The 21,383-nt window shown below is 39.4% G+C and overlaps 3 protein-coding genes across 6 annotated transcripts; 1 reads left to right on the forward strand and 2 right to left on the reverse strand.

The window, feature by feature from the left end:
* The first annotated feature begins 604 nt into the window (after nucleotides 1–604).
* Nucleotides 605–2,609, forward strand: fxn (frataxin). Of its 2 annotated transcripts, none has more exons than XM_077601017.1 (6): nucleotides 605–724; nucleotides 804–884; nucleotides 1,399–1,490; nucleotides 1,578–1,698; nucleotides 1,879–1,976; nucleotides 2,232–2,609. In XM_077601017.1, the coding sequence occupies exons 1-6, from the start codon at nucleotides 686–688 to the stop codon at nucleotides 2,368–2,370; spliced, it is 570 nt and encodes a 189-aa protein (XP_077457143.1). In that variant the 5' UTR covers nucleotides 605–685; the 3' UTR covers nucleotides 2,371–2,609. The 2 variants fall into 2 exon arrangements, with proteins under 2 accessions (XP_077457143.1, XP_077457144.1); XM_077601018.1 differs by having other exon boundaries at nucleotides 1,399–1,478.
* A 967-nt stretch (nucleotides 2,610–3,576) lies between these two features.
* Nucleotides 3,577–12,247, reverse strand: apba1a (amyloid beta (A4) precursor protein-binding, family A, member 1a). Of its 3 annotated transcripts, none has more exons than XM_077601019.1 (14): nucleotides 12,108–12,247; nucleotides 11,391–11,440; nucleotides 9,196–10,736; nucleotides 8,067–8,165; nucleotides 7,929–7,968; nucleotides 7,519–7,664; nucleotides 7,390–7,422; nucleotides 6,614–6,700; nucleotides 6,339–6,524; nucleotides 6,050–6,229; nucleotides 5,762–5,974; nucleotides 5,542–5,661; nucleotides 5,338–5,478; nucleotides 3,577–4,826 (listed from the first exon to the last, which is right to left on the reverse strand). In XM_077601019.1, exons 3-14 carry the CDS (start codon nucleotides 10,528–10,530, stop codon nucleotides 4,755–4,757), a joined length of 2,652 nt encoding a protein of 883 aa, XP_077457145.1. In that variant the 5' UTR covers nucleotides 10,531–10,736; nucleotides 11,391–11,440; nucleotides 12,108–12,247; the 3' UTR covers nucleotides 3,577–4,754. The 3 variants fall into 3 exon arrangements, with proteins under 3 accessions (XP_077457145.1, XP_077457147.1, XP_077457146.1); XM_077601021.1 differs by having other exon boundaries at nucleotides 11,391–11,533; nucleotides 12,108–12,168; XM_077601020.1 differs by having other exon boundaries at nucleotides 11,391–11,971; nucleotides 12,108–12,168.
* Nucleotides 12,248–13,304: 1,057 nt separating this feature from the next.
* Nucleotides 13,305–20,220, reverse strand: ptar1 (protein prenyltransferase alpha subunit repeat containing 1). The gene is made up of 7 exons (XM_077601392.1): nucleotides 20,067–20,220; nucleotides 18,949–19,118; nucleotides 18,498–18,564; nucleotides 18,295–18,399; nucleotides 17,964–18,207; nucleotides 16,491–16,843; nucleotides 13,305–16,325 (listed from the first exon to the last, which is right to left on the reverse strand). Exons 1-7 carry the CDS (start codon nucleotides 20,150–20,152, stop codon nucleotides 15,977–15,979), a joined length of 1,374 nt encoding a protein of 457 aa, XP_077457518.1. The 5' UTR covers nucleotides 20,153–20,220; the 3' UTR covers nucleotides 13,305–15,976.
* Between the last annotated feature and the right edge of the window lie 1,163 nt (nucleotides 20,221–21,383).

The following is a 21,383-nucleotide window of genomic DNA, read 5'->3' on the forward strand; positions in this document are numbered from 1 at the left end:
AATACAACACACGCTACACTGGCAATTATTTAATCATTATGTACTGTACCTTTTAAAACGAACAAATTAGAGAGCAGCAGATGGCGGTATGCGCCTCTATTTTTTGGTGTATGAGAGTTTGGGAAGACGAAGAAGTTGAGGACCCTAGAAGAAGGCATGGATATATAAACCAACCTAATTAGAGAGCTAGATGCAAGCACCCAAAATTGGCGGAGTTGTTAACTAGTGGCCATCTTGGAGCAGTTGACTTCTTTGGTTGTGTTGATGATGATGATGATGATGATGATGAAGTTATTTTATCAATTTGAATACTCTTGGCTATGCAACATCTTGACAGATTTTGTTCATCTTTTGGGGTTAAAATTAACTATTTTGTTATCGTTGTGATGGGAAAAAACGGATTTACTTTGAAGAAAGGTGATTATTTCACACAGTTGCCTGGGATAAGCACCAGCACCCCTGATAAGATGAGCGGTACGGAAAATTAATAAATTAATGCTCCTTTGACGATAATGCTGTTTAGCCAATGACACTGACACAAAATGGCCGACAAATGATAACGGCTGCCGGGTTGCTAAGAACACAAACTCAGCATCTACCGCACAATAGATGTGATATAAATGCAAGATCCGTAACCGAAAGTAAAACATTTCTCATAAATGTCAAATTCAAAACACACCAGAATATGGCGACTTTCCTAAGGGTCACCAATTTTTCCAAGCAGGTAAATGATAAAACTTTTCATTTGATAACATGAATAAATGACACAATGATCAAGTTATTGTCGTCAATATCTTTTGCAGCTCCGTGCCTTTGGTGTTGCGTGTGTTCACTCATTACCCAAACAAACGCAGTATTGTAGCAACAATCGAGCAAGAAATAAGGTACATTTTACTTCGGGGGTTTCGGAAGAAAACAACCGTGACCAATCAAAAATTGTTATGACTAAGAACATGTGGATATGTTATTATTTTGTAAGGTCATGGACAGGGGGGCCCGGTGAGGCAAGTGTTTAGTGCGTCGGCCTCACAGCTCTGGGGTACTAGGTTCAAATCCAGGTCACATCCACCTGTGTGGAGTTTGCATGTCCTCACCAGGCCTGTGTGGGTTTCCTCTGGGAGACCCAGGGAGAACATGTAAACTCCACACAGGTGAACTGACCAGGATTCAAACCCATGTCCCCCATTGTGAGGCCAACACACTAACCACTGTGCTACCGGGCTGCCCATGGGTAACATACCCATGTTGTGTATTTTATTGCCTAGGAAACTACATATATTCAATTTCACTAAAACCTATTTTGGAGAAATTTGATGAATTTGATACTTTTTGTGATGCTTTACTAAAAACCAGTGGTGAATTGGTGTTGTCAACTGGATTCCTTCCTTTGTTTTCCAGTGGTTTGAGTTAACAGCCGACAACGTAAAATGTAGGAGAATTATCCATCGGTCAGCTTCAAGGCTGGAAGAGCACCCCAGGCATGACCGAAAGTAACCCCAAGTCAATATGTAGCCCTATAATACTTGAAAGTGGTCATCAAAGTTGTTGTTGGAAGATTTTGTGATTGTGTTTCCCAGTGAGTTATCCGAAGTAGCCTATGAGAAACTGGCTGACGAGACGCTGGACTCCCTGGCTGATTACTTTGAAGACTTAATGGATGAGCCTTTCACTGGATCGGACTATGATGTTGTGCTCTCTGTAAGTTAGGCCACCACTTTGATTGTCCTCTTTTTAATTGAACAGGAAGGGCTAAGGTCAGGGTTCACGGGATCTGTTTACTGTCGTGACGTGCTCGGATCTTTCTTTCTAAAATAGAAAGTTAAGACACCTCCTCATAAGGTTCTCTCACACCAGTAATAAGATGTGCCTTTTTGACAGAGTGGTGTGTTGACTATAAAGGTGGGTGGTGACCATGGAACCTATGTGATCAACAAACAAACACCAAACAAACAGCTTTGGTTGGCATCCCCAACAAGGTGAGACCTATTAAAACAATCTGACAATACAAATGTCAATCTAATGAAAGAACTGAATTAAACATCAGAGTATTATTATTTAATACTGTTCATAATTAGGATTGTTGTAGAACTGTAGTGTTACACAGATGAGTTTCTGATATTTGACACCCACAACTCAAGCAACGTATGACATATTTAACATGAGTGCATAATTAAACAGGGTTACTTATACAGATAATGATACTATACTTTGAATATATCTTTTTTTTCCAGTGGTCCAAAACGCTACAATTGGACAGGGAGTGCCTGGGTTTATAAACATGATGGCATAAGTCTGCATCAACTCCTATCTAGAGAGTTTTCTGCCATCTTCAAAAAGAACATGGACATCTTTTATTTGCCCAATTCCTGATAACTTGAGCCTTTTCCTGTCTTGTAATGCTTTATTCCAAAGGACAAGAGAATGCACAACATTAAGATTTATTTGAGCATTTGTATTTACACTCAACTGTATCTGCTGTTTTATGGTAATTATAGCACATTGCAAATTAACAATAACACCATGTGGTGTAAATAAATAGAAAATCTCTGTATAGTTGGCATGTCCTGAAGATAATATTCAATAAACAGAACCAGAAGTCCTTCTCCCAAGTTATTTATTGTTGTAAATATGGTTACAAATATTCTGGCGAGCTTCAATCACAAAAAAAGCTTGCACATTAAAAAAAAAGCTGTATTGATCATTTTTATTTCCACTCTCTTAAGACACTTTTATATTGAACATTTCAGTTACATTCAAAATGGGTGCACTTGGAAATAGAAGTTTGCGTCACTGTCACACAAGCCTACAACCCCCTGACAGAGCACTCGATAAAATGTATTTTGTAAATACCTGTATATATATTTACAATATTTTCTACTTGCGTGTTGTTTTCCTTTGTTTCTACTTGCACACCACCCACACACACACACACACACACACACTAAAAGCAGGCATGACAGCATAATTCACAAGGACAAAATCAGCCCAGTGTCAGAAAAACGACTGCAGGTTTTTAACGTGAATATCAATTTGCGGTAACTGTAAGGCCAAAAGCGTTTGATCAATGTGAAGGAAAATTCGAAAATTTGTATAGCTTGGCATCCACGTGCAACGTGTCGATAATTCATGTGAAACGGCCATTTTTTAATACATTATTTTTGATATGCACTGTATTTTAGCAACCCACAGATAAATATTAAAATTATTTTTCTCTTTTTATGCAAGTATTAGGTTTGAATGAAATGTTACCTTATGTATTAAAGCATAATTGACCTGCATGGTTCACACCAAACCCATTTTTTACTTTTTGGAGAAAATACTAAGACACAGCACTAATATATTCACTCTATATAAGGAAGTGTAACTTGTAGGTTATTTTTTTGGGGGGAAGATAGACGTACATTTATAATCATTTATAAATACATATTCGATTCCAGTCAATACTATTTGTTTATAAGTTGAGGTAATCACCAAAAAATGTGACAATAGTTCCCATTATGCCTATTGTCACATGATGTTTAGGTCCTAAAGTTCAGTTTAAAAGCTAAAGTTGTGGGAAAAAAACAAATTAAAAAAAAAAAAGCAAGTGCAGTTCAAATGGTTACATTTGTGTTTTGTCAGTATTTTTTTCACTTTAAAGAAAATAAACATTCACAGTAACAGTGTTTCGTATGGAATTGTATTAAAAAAGCTCATTGCAAATAGGAACGTGCAACTCAAACCAAAAGTCTAATTTTAAAGATCATTGTTTAATTACATATCTACTTCTGAAATATTATTTTTAACTGGCCCTACAGGGAGCAAAATGAGACATCTTTATTTTACGTTACACGTCCGTTCTAACTTTTGAATGGCGAGTTTCCCCATTCAACTGCAATAATTACCACCCCATACATATGATATGATTACATTGTATGAGTCACTTGTATAAAAAAAAAAAAACCCTCATCCTGTTCTGCCGTTCTTATTGAAGCTAAAAGTGAGATTCCTGTCATGTGCTATGACGCATGTATTTTTGGACAGTAAATATTGTTCCCTAGTATGAGCTGGATTTACATTATTTAGAGTTCTTGGTGAGCAACTAGGCACAAGATTTGAGTCAACATTCCATGCGGTGTGAGCCAAAGCTTTAAAACGTGCTCTACATACGTACATTTGCAAAACAAGTAAGGTTATGAGCGTCGACGAAGTACACCGGTGAGTTTTGAACAACTAGCGCGTGGAATGTGTGCAGTGCTCACATTCTCATTGTGTCGTGCAAAGACCCGCAACGTCCGAGTCAATAAGGGGAACGATGCTTGTTTTGGTGCATTTTCTTAGCATACGGACACATCGAAAACAACATTGGTGGCCCCAAGTAGAGCTTTCATGCAAAATGCACAGAAAAAGCAGTGACTACGGACGGAGAGTGAAAAAGCAGCAGCGATAGAACCGAAAGTACGGGTTGCCAAATTCAAAGAAGATTGACATTCAAGATAAACTGTCGAGATGGTTTTGGAAAAGAGAAATTTGAAAAAGAGCGATCAAGGAAGGGAAAAAGAAATAAAGTGCTGACTACTGATCCAGTCAAATACTATTTTGCTTGATGGCAGATTATAGTTTTTCAATTGAACAGAAAACACTTCAACTCACTTTGGTACGTCACCCGTGGATATACGGCATGTTCTCGGACGTGTGCTGGTCGGAGTGGAGAGGCAGATTGGGAAGAGACGGCGGAAATTCAAAGGGTGTGAGGTCAGACTTGAGTAAATCATTTAAATGTAAACTGGCTGCTCCTGAGCCGTGAGCAGGCGGTACATGGCTGCAGGCATCGTCTTCATGTGGATCTGAGACACAAATTATACTCATTTTCATATTGACATATTTTCCGGACTATAATTCGCAACTTTTTCATCTTTTGGCTGGGCCTGCTACTATTACACCAGGGCCATTCACATGTTTTTTTTTCGTTGGACAACTGACAGCCTGTTATAATGTTTTTTTAGGCTATAGATACCTGAAAAACACATTAACAGGCGCTAGATGTCCTATCCAATTTGACTGAGAGGGGCGGATGAACCTCCCAGTGAAAATGGATTGGACATCAACGGCACTGAAACATCGAGCCTTCCCATTTAACATGAATTGGACGTCTATCGCCATCAATGGAATTAATACTTTTGAAAAAGAAAATCAACTTTAGCGTGTTACTTGGGTCTGTAACCAGTTTGTATTTCTGGTTTTATTCATTTGAATGTCATTACTTTCCTTTTGTTTAACATATTAATCAATACATGAATATCTACAAATACAAAAATACCTAATTATACAATGCCTAGAAATATGTTGACCTCTCACCTCCCCCACGGCATTGGAAAGGAGTTGGACAATTTTTTCATGGGGTATGGCGACCACACTCTGGCTGTTGATCTCAATGATGCGGTGGCCAACTCTCACTCCTCCCCTTTCAGCAATCCCACCACGCATGAGGCTACATATCTAATGAGGAGAGAAAGGTCTTTCGACAAACATTGGCTCGCAACGTTAAGAAAGAATACCCACGATGCCGTTCTGGACACTGAAGCCAAGTTGGTAGCGGAGGTCCGGACGTCTGATCAGTACCATGGTCACTGGGGGACATCGCACTATGTTCATCTTTATGCGTGACTGGTTTTTGAGACCCTGACAAGAAAAGGGGTGGTATTTCCAGTCAAGTTTTTATTGTGTTGGCGACATTCAAGCCACATACTTTGTATTAAGAATGATATTACTGTTGGGCTACCTTGATGATACTCTGACAGGTAGACAGTGGCAAGCCCACCAGACTGGTACCACTAATAGACATAATCTGATCCCCTATGTTCAGTCTGCCAGACCTCTCTGCCGGCCCAGCATGCATCATGTTGGCAATGATAACTGTAGGCAGGATGGAGCCCCACCCGCTCTCCACGATGACCACGCCAAGCATCTCCCCTTTGGCTTTCTCTACCAACACCTGAAATGCCGAAAAATCGGCCAACGTGTAGTCATTCGAATTCGAAATACAACAGCTTTTAAAATGTAGGCTTACTTCTTTGCAGTTTTCCGACTTGGAAAAGTGGATGAGGTCATCGTTGTACATGTCCTGAGTGTCAAGCAGGTCGCTGAATTCCTTTTGACTCAGGTCCTCCGGGTTAATGCCATTGGCTCTCAAGAATTCCTGGTACGCCACACTGAAGGCCTGCCCGATGGATTGCGCAATAAGCTGGGCCTAAAACCGGAAAAGTCCCCTCATTTTACACTCCACTCACAAGATGAAGCTCTGGCGTGAAAAAGTATTGGCCTCCTTTTCCAACAGTATCAACCCACTATTGACTCACATCGTCAGATTCAAAAACGTGACATATCATCTTGTACTGGCACTTGCTGTCCGCTTGTGGGTCCGAAGCGTCGACGTTTTCTTGAGACTCGGGTGGAGGCATTCGGCGCCTGGCCATTAGAACTACAATGTTGCCTATGTCGGCAATGTAGGAGATGGTGCGCAGAGGGTGGTCCATCATTGTATCCTGTGTGTCAAAGAGTCACAGTAGTGTGTGTTTATAATGAACAATGAACTATGAATGCACTGTCCTCAACAAGCAATCTTTTTTAGTACCTGTGAATCTGCATTGAGCACTTTGATTCTCTGAGTGGAGATGAAAAGATCAACCTCCGTCATGGGTTGGGCATCATCCTCTGGGGTCTACGCAAAAGTGCACATGGACAGAACATTCATTCATTTTCCGACTCGCTTATGCTCACAAGGGTCGCGGGGGGTGCCAGACCATATCCCTATAGGGCAGGGGTGTCAGACTCGGGTTGGTTCGCGGGCCGCTTTAACGTCAACTTGATTTCACGTGGGCCGGACCATTTTAGATATAATATGTAGATTTTTTTTTATAGAAATGGATTAAAAGAACTGGATTAAAAGCCCTGAATATTCAGTTTTTTATAGATCTAAAACAATGTTTATTTTAGCTTTTTTTATATATATATATATATATATATATATATATATATATTTAGATTTTACAAAATGTTTTTTGAACTAAAAACACAGAAAAAAAATACTAAACAATTACAATTATTGATTTAAAATGGGAAAAATCAGGAAATGTAATATACATCTATACTCTTCATTTTAATTTGATCCTAAAACAGAAAGTCGGCATTCATGATTTACTTTTCTGGCCCACACAAAATGATGCGGCGGGCCAGATTCGGCCCCCGGGCCGCCACTTTGACACATGTGCTATAGGGACACCCTGAATCCGTGGCCAGCCAATCGCAGACGTACAGAACATTACGGGGGGAAAAACAACTAAAAAGGCGAGTGAGTGAGTAAGTGGGGAAGGTTTGGTATGTACATGCAGATATGTGTAAGGGACGCACCTTTTTTTTGTTCTGGGCTAATTTCTGGGCTGTCTGGCAGGCATGAAATGCAACAGATTGACAGAGTTAGTTAGTCATGGGACTTTATTTCTATAAAGGTGACGCTAAAAGGAGAATTTAAAGGTTCACCTTAATGCGAGCGACAGCCTCTTGAGCTTGCATCATGCGGATGTTCTTGGTTGGTGTCTTGACTGACAGCAGCTGAGTCGAGCCCAAGTAGTTGGCTGCAAATATGATCCCATCAATAAGATCCTCTGGGTCACAAGGGCCTGGAACTGGACAATAGAAAAAGGATGGTTTAAATAAATAATGGGAGCTTAACTCACATGACTGACTGACTGGCAGTGGGTCTGGATGCACAATTTTGTCGTTTGGAGGCAAACTAGAGAAGAGGCAAATTAACTTTTTGATTATGTTAACATCAAACAGCGAACACGCACACTATTGGCATTTTTGTTGTCAATAAATACGGCAAAAAATATTTTTGTCTCTTACGTCCATGTCGCTTCAAAATATCAGAACGATTAAACGATACCCACCTTCAACATATGTAGGAAAAGATGCAAGACTTCTTCTGGCCTATTAGTTGAAATATGAGAGAAAGTTGGGTGCGTCATGTTACGTATATTAAAATATAAAATGATATATTATACAAGAACATAAAACAGCGAGGATACTTCTTTGCTGGACGGGGATGATTCAAAGTTGTCCTCCTGTGGAAGAAGTCTGCTCGCTGATTCTGCACCAGGAAGAGCGGGAGAGCCGGAATCGAGACACTTGCAGCGGAAAAACACAGAGAAAGAAAGCATTGAACATTCAATTTTGGCGTCTCTGTGAACTGGCTTTAAAATGCACTCAAACATTTGGAAGAATTATTGACTCGTTTATACTAAAAAAATCTTCAGTGCTGAGTCCTAGTTGCAAGAGGAAGACAGGGGAGTTGCTTCCACTTGCGAGTTTCAGCGTGGATTTTCACATTTTTGAACTTAAAAAAAATTCCCCAGAAAAAAAACCACGATGTAGTGAAGCCGTGAAAGTTGAAACGCGAAATGGCGAGGGATTACTGTATACTTAATTAGTAAAAGATGTCCAATAAGCCGTTATACGGAATTAGAAATCATCCCAACCTCATTTTCATCGTATGGCAGAGTTTGCTGCTGCATGCCTTGGTCCTCTTCAAGCTTCTCAACTTGGTGCATCCAAAAGTTTTCCATGACTGTTAATAAGTGTCCAAGTCCCAACGAACTTCAGTGGGTGTCCCAGCTGAACGAACGGCTGCATTTGACCGCAGCGTCAACGGTCTGAATGTACTACTCAGGTGACAATCGGGTATCACTTTCGTCATGGAAACGATTGTTTGCACTATGTGTCTTGACCCAAATGACTTTGTTATGGGGCCGATTTCGATTTCCTTTTCAGGCCTGAAAATAGTTTTCGACATGAAATGTGACGAGAAACCCAAACTGAACAGACTTTTTATCTAAATTCGGTTGTATACCGTCTTGCGATTGGGAATGGTCTCAGTCCTGCTGTTATTAGAGCCCTACCGCATGAATAATTGAATTCATATATCTTTGCACCTCTCTCTCTTTTTCCAAGTCTGGAAAAGACACTGTTTTCTTTCTTTTAGCCACGTAGTATGAAATGCAATTTTGCTTAAAGAAATAAACTATTGAACATTACTCTGGTGGTTCATTTTTTAAAGTGTACCTTCTGTCAATTGTAATATTGCTTGAACTGCAACGTAGTATGTGGCCTATTTTTCAAAGACAACAGGATTTTAAGGACAGTAAAGTTTGTACTCACCTCGCCACCAAAAGATGTTTGCTGATCGCACTCAGAGGCGTGGCCAAGGTCTTGCCTCATTACCCAAATAGGCTCCTTGGGTTCATCGGGAGTGTACGGAGATCTCACTGTTCTGGTCTTCACCTCCTCTATGGCCTCCCTAATGTCCTTAATGGCCAGAGATATATCGGTGCACTTCTCCTGACTGTTTCTCCCACTTGTCATTTGCTCAGATGGTCTTAGAGTCTGTGTTTGGACTGGTTTCCCCGTGTTGGCAATTTTCACGTTTTTACTAGAATCCGTACCAAGTTCTTGGCCTCGCTCCAGTTCATTATCAGCCGCAATCATGTCCTCGGCAATACATTGGAGAACTGTAGGTCTCGGGCCTTCTCTCACCTCAGTCCCAAGACTATCAATGTCCTCTTCCTGCTCACAGCTATCAGCACGTGGGTAAGGGGCAAATTCAGCCTCCTTCTCTGGACTGTCCGACTCCCCATCCGAGCGCTCATCGTAGTGCCTCAGACGGAAACCCACAGCCTCTTGCTGGTGGTAGTCTTCCCCTCCGGTCTGACCCTCCAACAAACTAAGGTTCTCCTTCCTTCTCTGGAGAGATTCCCTTTCCTCCGCTCCGTCATCGGCACAGTAAACCAATGAAGGGGCGTCTCGGATTTCCTCATAAACATGCTCGGAGAGCGAGTAAATGTCATAGGGCTCGGAGTACGTTTCTTCTGCAATTCCTCCATCTGGAGGGTCTAAGATGGCACCCGCTGTCATATCAGTCCTTCCCGCGGGGAAGCCGGGAGATGCGCCGTGGACGCAATTTGAGTAATCATCGGAGGTCAAAATGGGCAAGGATCCCTCTTCTCTCTGAGGATCGGACTGTTGCCCGCACGGTAACAATGGGATCTGGGCAGAATAGTAGGAATGCAGATTGAGAAGTTGTCGTTCAGACTCTGCACTCTCAATGTAACCCTCTGCCTCAGGATGTAGCTGAACTCCATAGTTACCCGTCTGCTCCTCCACCCCGGGCTCCGGCGACATCACGACCAGGCTGTCGTCCCCCTCGGCCCGATCCGTGTGGGTGTGAAAGCCACTCTCTGTGCTGGCAGAGCGGGCCAGCGCGGAATCGTCCCTCTCCCGGTCATCTTCTCGGATCAGATCTCGGTGTTGCTTCTCCTGGTGGTGTAGTTGCGCTATCTCCGCCTCTCTCTCTTGCCTCTGTTTGCGCCGCTGCTGTTGGGCTCTGATCCTGGCCTCGTTGTCGTCCTGTCTGCGGTAACGTGTCACGGCAGGTCGGGGGATGGGTTGTTGGAGCTGTCGGGGTGGCAGATGCTTAGCTCCATGTTGCATCTCCATGTCTTGCCGTCGTGCGCTGCGTTGCCACGATCTGCTTCATTCAGTTGTTGCGTCCCGATGCCGAGAGTGTCTGTCTTGGTTGGGGCGATCGTGAGACCTGCTTTGGTGATGATGGTCAGATCGTATCTCAAGCAGATGTTCAAACTCTGCTTGTTGGTCCAGAAATTCCAAAGAGGGGTTTTAACATTCAAATGATAGCATATGTGCTGTTGAAAGATGAAACAAAAGGTGTAAGAACTTTTTTTTTCTAACTGCTAAACAAATGAAGGCGGACCTGATATGAAAATGTACTGTTTGTTTGCAAACTAATTGGTAGAGGTCATGAACTGTGAAATGAATCCACAGTCAACATTTTTTTTGCCTGCAGAAATCCAATTTGCATCATTTTGATCATGCCCAAAAATGTGTCTGGATCAATGAAATAATGGACTAACTGGCTAAAACCATTAGAGCCAGCTTGCCAGAATCGTGCAAGAAGCAAGCAGTGTTTAATATGAAAAAACTGTATATTAAATGCTGCTCACACAATTAGACAAATTTTGAGACAGAATGGATTTGTAGTATATCTGCTGACATTTACAGTACGTGCTTTACACTGTAATTTGACAGTCTCAGTTGGGAGTTTGGCAATGTTTCCCTTTAAAGAATGCACATCTCCATTTGTTCTACCTTATGTTAGGTAACCTCTTAAAAATGTAAATCACTAGTTTTAATTTGTTCCATATATATTGAATGAATGCTTTCAAATGAGAAAGGGGCATTTGTTGCATTGAGTGGAAAACAGGATATATTCGAATTTCATTTTGATGCCATTGAATTGGAACAACAACAAGAAAAAAATAATGTAGGTTAAGTCCTACCTGGTATGGAACAGGTTACAGCCCCAGCGGAAATTTCCATTGTGACAAATCTGCGGTTTGACAAACAAGAAGGCTCATTTGGAAGTGTTTTAAGGTGATGGCAAGAATCCACTTTCTTTCATACCGGGTAGTCAAAGCTTTGACTTGGCAGACGGATGGTTCGTGCATGGGAAAAGATGAAATGTCATGATTCAAATTCAAGACCCCCCCAACACATTTACGCAGTCAGGTGCTCTCTGGATGCTTTTAATGGCTACTCTATAGCCTCCTGGTGGATGCTACAGACAGTCTATATATACATTGCATGCAGTCAACGATGAAAAGCATCCACACACGAGCCAGGCAAGCATCGCAAATCTAATCTGGGCGTTTCGTCATGTAGAAAAAAATCAAAAGCGAACGGTCCCATCCGTGTACCGGGCCTGGGAGAAAAATAATGGCCTATACATATAGGCCGGCCGTTTGACTCGTCGGACGCAGTGGGGGGTCGTCGACCCTCACACGGAGCGCGATCTCTTCTTTCCTCCGAGCGTAAGGTTTAGCCTGCCTCTACGTTTGTATGCACGCGGTCCACGGCACAGCTGGCCACAAATACAGACAGAGGAAGAAGCAGCTGCTAAGCACGGTCTTGACAAAGATTCCGTTGGCATCGAAAAGCGACCGCCTGGCTTGATTTTCATTGAATTGGAATGGAAAGAACCGCTCGGTTTAGCTCACCTGCTTTCAGCTACGATGATTTTGCGTCTGGAGCCGCCGCCTACCTCATCACAGTCCATCATCATCATCATCGCCCTCATCATCTTCATCACCCATGGAACAGTGTTGACGAGATTTTCAACCCCTCCCTCCGCCTGATAATTTCATTTTAACATCCAAACGACATAAAATTGGATTTGATTATTATTTAGCCCGCATAAAACTAGGAATTCAATTCCAAAACTGTTTTTCTCATTTCGAAGAAACCACAAAAATAAACTCAGGTCATCTATACAATGTCAATATACATATATATTGACATTGTATAGGTAACCTGAGTTTATTTTTGAATAAATAAATAATAATTTATTTTTGTGGCCCGGTTGTAATGTCTGAAAAGCTCCAGTATTTCTATTTAATCAATAAATGCTGCTAGGAAGTAGATTTTACCCCATTTTAGTGCAATTTTTGCCGTTTCACGTATTGACGTTCATCGCTCTTTTTCCCTGGGAAATGATACTCTGGGCCCGGTTCTGATGTCTAAAAAGCTCCAGTATTTGTATTTAATCAATAAATGCTGTTTTCGGCTGGATTTTACCCCATTTTCGGGCAATGTTTGCCGGTACGCCATTGACGTTCATCGCTGTCGTTTCCCGGGAAAACCACCCCCCTGGCCTGGTTGTAATGTCTGAAAAGCTCCAGTATTTGTATTTAATCATTAAATGCTGCTAGGAAGTGGATTTTACCCTCATTTTTAGCCATAAAATAGTTTTTGAGGGTTGGATTGATTCGTTGAAGGCGCAACGAGAAAATGCACGGACCACCACTGATATATGTATGTATATATATATATATATATATATATATATATATATATATATATATATACATATATATATATATATATATATATATACATATATATATATATATATACATATATATATATATATATATATATATATATATATATATATATATATATATATATATATATATATATATATATATATATATATATATATACATATATATATATATATATATATATATATATATATATGTATATAAATTAAAAAAATATATTACAATTAGTAGTGTCCCAACATTTTTTTAAAGCAGGTTTGCATATTTTACGTAGAAGTCAATGGTAAAGGAGTTACTGAAGGACGCAACTGAAAAATTACAAGGGTAAAATAAAAGAAAGCACACCAAAAGTGAAGACAAAAATTATTTAATTCTATAAATAGAAAACTAATGGTGAGATTATTAAGTACCCACTCCACTGCTTGTTTATACAATAAATTATTCCAGAAAAAAAAGAAAGAGCTACATTATTTTTTAAAAAGCTTATTGAACCATTAGAAACATTTAGATAGTCTTAAGTGGAAAAGCATGTCTGTAAGATGTTTAAGTTGTGATATGGCTACATTGGTTTGTTAGGAACAAACAAAAACACAGCAAAATACTTAGAATGATATCAGAACGCTAACCCTGTTTTCTTTTTTATAGGCGTACACAAAGTGATCTCAAAGTTACTTGGAAGCACATTTCCAATGGAAAACATCACTCAACAAATGTGTCTTTCACTTTCACTCATGTTCAAATACAAGGTTTTTGGAAAATAAAAAGTATAGAAGTAATGTTTCCAACCAACATCATAACTCAATAGTTGAACACACCCGAGGGTTTGTAATGCTTGTTGGGTGAGTGCCAGTAGGCCAGCTGAGCATAAATGAGTGGAGAAGCCCTTTTTTCTTGATGTTATTGGTTAATAATGATATTTTTTTTGATCAATTAAATCTCACTGTTGACATTTTTCTGTGTAAGGTCACATGCAGGTCAATGACGTGGATCTGATTTTTATTCAGGTGTGTATCAACACTTCAAAATGTACAATGTTTATATTTTTCTCTCTTTTGAAATCCCAAAAATCTGGTATTTGAGAAGGGGTGTTAGACTTTTCCTAGCCGTTTACCTGAGTTTTATGTGCATATTTCCCAAGGATCTCAAAATCCACACATAGTGATGTGGTCTTAAAATAAATGGGATTAAAACTCACTATTAATATGGATTCCTTCAGCAACTCACATTCTTAGAGTACACAATAACCCTTGTGATGTTATCAAATAACATTATATAAATATTAAGTTGGTACCTAACACAAAAATGTCTTGTATAGACAAATGCATTTTTTTTTTAGAATTAACACATGATATAATGTAATCTTTTATGCAAACAAACAATATGGTAGTGTTTTTAAACCAATAGCAATATTGTGCAACTATGTACATTTCTAACGATCAAAGCTCTGTACCCAAATATGATGCATAATTAAAGAATATTGATCTACCATAGATTGTGATAAATTCTGTGAAAAAATGAAATGACAATCTAGACATGTATCCTAAATATAATGTAACAATCTTATAGAATCAAATATATGTAGCTTTCATTCTGAGTGAATGTAGAACATTTGATCAAGATGACCTATTTAGCAAACAGCTAGAGAATGAAAGAAAAAAAACATCATTCAAATTGCAACTTAGACAAAAAAATGCTAAAGCAACATTGCAGCCCAAAATGTTGTACCTCCAAAACAATGACAATTCAGGAATTGTTAAAGTGATCAATTCAGTGTGGCACAGGACACAGCTGAAACAAGGACTGTAACAATAGCTTACAAGCTTCCCACTTCATTGCAATGCTATGCTATCCTTGATCGAGGCTCCTACTCACTCGTGTCGACGTTGGATGCTGTGCTCAACAGCCGTGATGCTTTAAAGCGAAAATAAAAACGATTGTTCATGCCGTACTCTGTTAAAGGAAAGATTGCACAACGGAGCCGCCAAAGACTCCACAATTAGTCTCACAGCAGTCCAAAACATAAAATTGAGAACACCGTCAAACTTTAAATGGAGGGAGTCCCTTCTGGAATAAAACAGATAGAGAAACTTCACAATGTAATGTGAGAATCAAGCAAAAATATCATGAATAGATGTTACTACACATTTACTCATGTGTACTTTTTACATGATGCATAAACCGTTGGAGAATGAATGTTTATATATGAAATGTAGGGAAACAAAGCATGCATCTAGTGTGAAATTTCCCATCTTGAAGGATTCCGACCGACTTAAGACACGAAGGACATCAGCGACAAAGTGGACGCTATGAATGAATAAGCAATGGAATGATGGTACAAAAAAGAACCCAATTCTCTTTTGTGATTGGAGATGGAAAAATAAACTATAACCAGATATCTGACAAACTATGCTTTACTAAACTTGGTTCCTACTGGCAGCACTGCATGAGAATATTAGTAAAACAACACTAAAAGGCAAATTAAAAGACCCTGTAATGTCATTTCAGTGTTTTTTTTCCACCAAAAATATATACCTTTAGCTGTTTTAAAAAAAAAAAAAAACTTTTAAGCAGTCTATCCCTAAAACACGTTCCTTACGTGCAGTGATTCCATCAGTAGTTATTCGCCGTGAGGGAGTATGCGTGCACATATTTTTTCTCCATCAGAATATTTGATTCATCAAGGGAATATGTAGTTTTGAGCACACTTTAGAAACTCAGTAATTTGAGTAAGTTTTCAGCACTCTCCCCCAGACAGTTTTAAAAGCTGTCCTCATTTTTCACTATTGAGGACTGTCATGTAAAATGCGTCTCTACTTACGAAAAATCCAAGTTAAGAAACCACTTCTGGAACAAATTTATTTCATAAGTAGAGGTACTACTGTACTTAGAAATGTTTTAAAAAATGATTTTAAATGTGGGCAATAAACACTTTTTTTGCGTTGTGTCAAATCTATGAGAGACGTTTTCACTTTCCAGGGTCTCTAATGTTACTATTTAAAAGAATGGGTTCCTCCACATCATTCTCAAAGCTCCTTCCCAATGACAGAGTCTAACCACTTTTTGTACGCCAGGCCAAAGTGTCTCTGCTCTGGGTTACATTGGCTTTCTAGGATATCGCTAAGAAACGTGCACTCTGAGGACAGGCTGGGAAGGCTGGATAGACGGAGACCCCTCTTCAGGCGCTTGCTGTCACGAGGCAAAGCTATGCCATCTACCTCCATAGTGCCTCCTCCCCAATCTTCACAGCTTTGAGCACCTGGCTTCAGTTGGGCTGTGTCACCATTATTATGGAGGAGGGTGTCTCCATTGCTGTTCAAGTTGTACAGCTGGTGTTCCCACCTCCATTGGTGCCACAAATAGAAGACATGCCGCCTGGAGTACAGGGGTATATAAATATATATATATTTTTTAATCAAAGTTGGTTTAATAAATGATGTGCTGTTTCGCACATGCAGATTTACCCGAGTTTGGCCCATGTGCCAAACACTGATTAGTATTATGGTCAGAAAAACCGGAACGGTGACTTGAATTTCTCACCTGTGACTCCACAAGGTCTCGTGTCCTGGGAAAGACCGGATCAGGTCTGAGCACAGTTCCATCTCCTGGTGGAAGAGCTCAAAGAGTTTTGCTAATTCAAGCTCCTTATCCTCATCCGTGTTCTCTTTTCCCAACTGCTCCCCGTTGGCTAAGACATTGATGGAGCGCAAGAGGCGGTTGTTGGGCGCAGTCCTGGACTGACGCTGGGGTGAACATTTTCTGCTGGACGCTGGCGTCGGAGAAAACTCTTCGATGAGCTCCTTAAGCAGGAATTGGCGGTAGTGAAAGCCGCTGTGGTCCGATACATGCATTGACACCCACTGACACGTGGTGGCGAGCTCATCATGGAAAACCTTTGAAGGAAATGAAAAAACAAAACAGGCCCTTATGAAGAACTGAATTATCTTTAGATTGGAAGTTTTGCTGGGAGTAAAAAAAAACAATAGTTTAGGACGCGATACAATTAAAATTTCTAGATGCGACAAAGCCAGGTGGCCATGACATGAGAGGCTGTTTATCATTGTAGCACACTGTCTTTTTTTGCTGCATCTCTTTCGTGTATAACTACTATATCTACGAGGACTGAACGATTTATTCAGACTAGTTTCGACCAGGAAACGCACAACGTGCATGCACGGGAAAAAAGAGGGCTTTCTGGGTAATGAAGTATACTCGTGCACACAACACCAATAGCCAATGGCACCCTTTCTCAGAATAACACTTCATTACCCACAACGTATACGTGGGAAGGTCAGCTATTACATTTCCTGTTATTCTTTCTAAGGAAAGAAGGTCCCGCGATCGTTCTTTAAAGACTATTTCTCGTTGGCAAGTGGTCGCGCGTTATCCTATTGTGAGGACATTTGTGTGCATCATTTTCGGAATATTTTGAAGGAAATACAAACAGCAAACAGCCCATCGATAGCGAACGGGAGGGTGGAGGCGTGGCAAACCGCTAACCCGGAAAACGAAGGTAACAAAAGACAAAACTAGAATTCAGTTTTGTGTAAAGTTACATTAAACGTATGTTTGAGTGTGTCTGTATATATTTATCCAAGTTAATTTAAATCTGTTTGTTCGTTTACGAGTGCCGTGGATAAAGTCCCCCCCGCCTCCGTGTGTGTCGTTGTCTCTCCCCTCCGCAAAATGCGTCTAATTTTACATCTATTAAACACATTTTATTACTATTAAACCACTCGTTATTTATTACTTTGTCAATATATGGCGAATTAGAAGAAATAAAACATTTTTTCCAATCCAATATCCTGTTTTTGTTGTTTTTTCAGAGGGTTGCAACAAATTAATTTGTTTTCAATTCATTTCCATGGGAAACGTTCGCTCGAGTTACGAAAAGCTCGACATACGATCTCAGTCTCGGAACGGATTACGATCGTATGTCCAGGTACCACTGTAATTGTCTTTTATCATTTTTTTTTATGTGCATGATACTTTGGTTAATAGAGAAAACCCCACCTTGACGTTGCCTTTGGCCATGTGTTGCAGCACCCAAATCCGATGGGACCAGGCGTTATAATTGCTAGGATAACTACACGCAGCATGCGAGCAGACGTTTAGCTCTTGCTGGAGCATTTGAGCAAGTTGGTAACTGGACTGCTGGCTCCTTTCAACATCTGCCTGCTCGGCTCCACCCCGCGACTGCTTTCCGCCACAATCTGCAGCCGAGAGAAGCGTCAGGATTTGCTGCAGTACCCAGCGCCTGTAAGGAGGCATCAGTTACTGATTAGCATGCAGGAGGTACATTTATTGTTGAACTTCCATTTGGTCATTAAGTGGGCAGCCTTACCGATGTATCCATGTCTCTGGACTCTTGGGGAATTTGGTAAGCGCCAATTTGCCAAGGTATAGATCCTTTTCCGCATGAAGAACTCCACCCTGAATCAACTCCTTTCTGTAAATCAGATGTTACAAATGAATTGCCACCATTTTCTTATATTTAAGTCGCGTGTGCATCCACTAATTCAATAATTTTTCCATTTCTGTCTATACCTGACATTCCATGCAGTGGTAAAGTCAGGATTAAGCAGCAACAGGGTCGACGTAATATCCACTAGCGCTGAGGGGAAAAACAAATATTTTCCTTAACACCAAACTTGTTCTTTTATCCTTAACCGTGTTTTCCACGCTTTAGTGTCAACCTAACAATGTTAATTACTTTTCTTTATTTAGTTTTACATTTCATTGTTCGCAAAACGAAATGAAAAATATATATTCTTTAAATCAGCTCAAATTCCAATTAAAATTGAACATTGTGTTAAGATCGAATTTTAAAAAAACATAATACAGGTTTATTCCAAATAATTTTAACTGCATCAAAATGTAGTCATGCTTAATATTTGTCAAGTCAGATTGGTTTAAATACAGCACCGTTTCAAATTTCTTCTTTAAATCTGTTCCAGACAAACTCTATGTTGACTAAACATTAATTGTGATCGTTTACCTTCTTTATCCAGCCTGTGTTTCCTCTGGCGGTAAAATAACAGCTTGTTCTGTACATATGGCAGCAGAAATTTGACACACCAGCTTTCAACACCCAACTTGTTCTCCACCATCACAATAGGACTCCGATTGTATCGTCCCACTGGACATGGAATCACACCAATCTCATCACTGGGAAGAAGACCGTAGATTTAGGACTCTGCTCGTTTTATTTATAAAAATAACAACATAGGATATGATCTTTTTATGCCAAAAGTTTTCTTCTGGATGCCAACTGAAGATAAGGAATTCAAAAAAAGTGTACAACTGGCTTGTGTGAACTATTATAATCAATAAGAGGCTTGTGTTATCGAAGTGAAGAAAAGAAAATGCGGTTTCAGGAGTCTATAAAGTACTTTTGAGTACAAATTAAAGCAGAAAACTTTTCTAAATGAAAGTTCTATGGTCCTCATGGTTTGTATGGATGTTTCTGTGTGTAATACACACCCATCGCTGTGCCATAATATATCGTCGCCGATATTCGATATATCCAAAACATCACCGGCTGCATGTTTCTTTGAAATCTCGGCGTTTCTTGGTGTTAGATGAGGACATGCAACTAAAGTTCGAGTTTTATTACTGTTATGTTACATTTGACATCTGAGATTAATCATTACTGGCCAGTTTTTGTTCTCATTTCAAGGTTTCAGTTATACATAGCATTAGATTTGCGCTTTTTACATTGCAATGCAATGGTGTAAAAGAATTACATTGCAATTTAACACATTTTACTTCATCTGTAATATGTATATAATTTAACTACAGCGTTAGGAAGGTTATTCGCATGAGGAACAATCAACTTCAGTCTTTTGGACCAGGATTTCTGAAGACGATGTTTAGTTTGGGCAAGTACTTTTCGTACTTTTTCCAAACCCTAACCTCCTTCGGGGATCTTGGTCTACAACTCGGGAAATGGCGTACAATGAAGCCAGAAGCAGCCAAAGAAAAATACTAAACTTTGCTCTAGTATACGATCTGATATTCCAGGTTATAGTCGAAGCCCACACAACAGCGAACATGAGGTCATTTAACGAAACGGGCACAACTTTAGTTAGGAAATATCACAGATATAACACTTACATGTTAGGGTTCCTCTTAAATGCATTTGTAATGTCTTTTACTACTCTTTGGACCCAGACATCCACCTCAGACTGCGAATCCGCCATTTTAGGTCACCAAATGACGTTCTTTGGACAAATCTTTCCGGGTCAACAATTTAATGATGTCATCTTACGTCACCTAAACGTGGTTTTAACGACGAGCTGTAACAAAACAAATGAAATGGCAATATTACTACTAACCCTAACTTTAAGTCCCTAAAAAGTATCTGAATATAGGAATAACACAATATTTACACGGCCGTTGACATAATCTATGTTTTCCCTGATGATGAGGGAGTGGGCAGTAGATGGCAGTGTAATATAAGAGTTATTTCTGATTATCCTATGATATATAAATAGATCTAAAATAAATAAATACATATATGATAAGAATAAAGATAATAACTATATATGTCAATTAAAATCAGTTTCAACCTCTTGGCACCCTTGCAGATGTCAATACATAATTTCAAGGTTGATATTGTTTGATATTGTTGCTATTTATTACCAAATCCAAATTCCCTTAGAAAACAGCATATGACATTTTGGACACTGGTATGTTATTATTCCCCCAGCCAAACAATAATTGCATTCAATCAGGGGTTTGTTTGGCTGCACATGAAATTTGTATAATTCCATTTCACAAAATCTGATGTTTTCCTTCTGAGATATCAGAAAATGCAATGTAACATGGTAAAACAAAGCATCTAATCAGCCTAATTTGAACTCCTAATATAAGCGTACATTGTAAATAAAGATTGCTGCTTCATTGGAATTGTTATTATTATCATTCTAAGTAATACATTACGATTAAGTCTTAAAATGGATACGCTGATATAGATTGACTGTTCTCAGTTTCTTTAGCTTGTAAAACAAAAATGTTTCTTTCTTTTTTTCCCTCCAGGAAAATAAAGCACAATTTTAAAGTTCAAAGAGTGGTCCATAAAAATCTTTTTCTTTTACTGGAACATTTAGCATTTTTACATTTTTTGAAAAAGTGCTTTAAGGCATACTTATTTTTTTTCTGCCATGAATCTGCAGGTGATTAATTCTCTGCATTTGTTAATCAACATTTCCCCTAAATCACAAATAAATTCCATATTATACACTCCTATGCAGGCATTTATCTTTTTTTTTAAATAATCTCTATATTTGATCATTTCCTAATTTCTGCAATAGATAAATATAGACCACGAACACCTAAATTGTCATTTGAAGGGCTTGATTGAAACAAATGAAAAGCAATTGGCAAATGTTGCCAAAGTGTACAAATGAGCCAACCACAGGAGTGTGACGT

The sequence above is a fragment of the Stigmatopora argus genome, chromosome 5 (assembly GCF_051989625.1).
Source record: "Stigmatopora argus isolate UIUO_Sarg chromosome 5, RoL_Sarg_1.0, whole genome shotgun sequence".
NCBI lineage: Eukaryota > Metazoa > Chordata > Actinopteri > Syngnathiformes > Syngnathidae > Stigmatopora > Stigmatopora argus.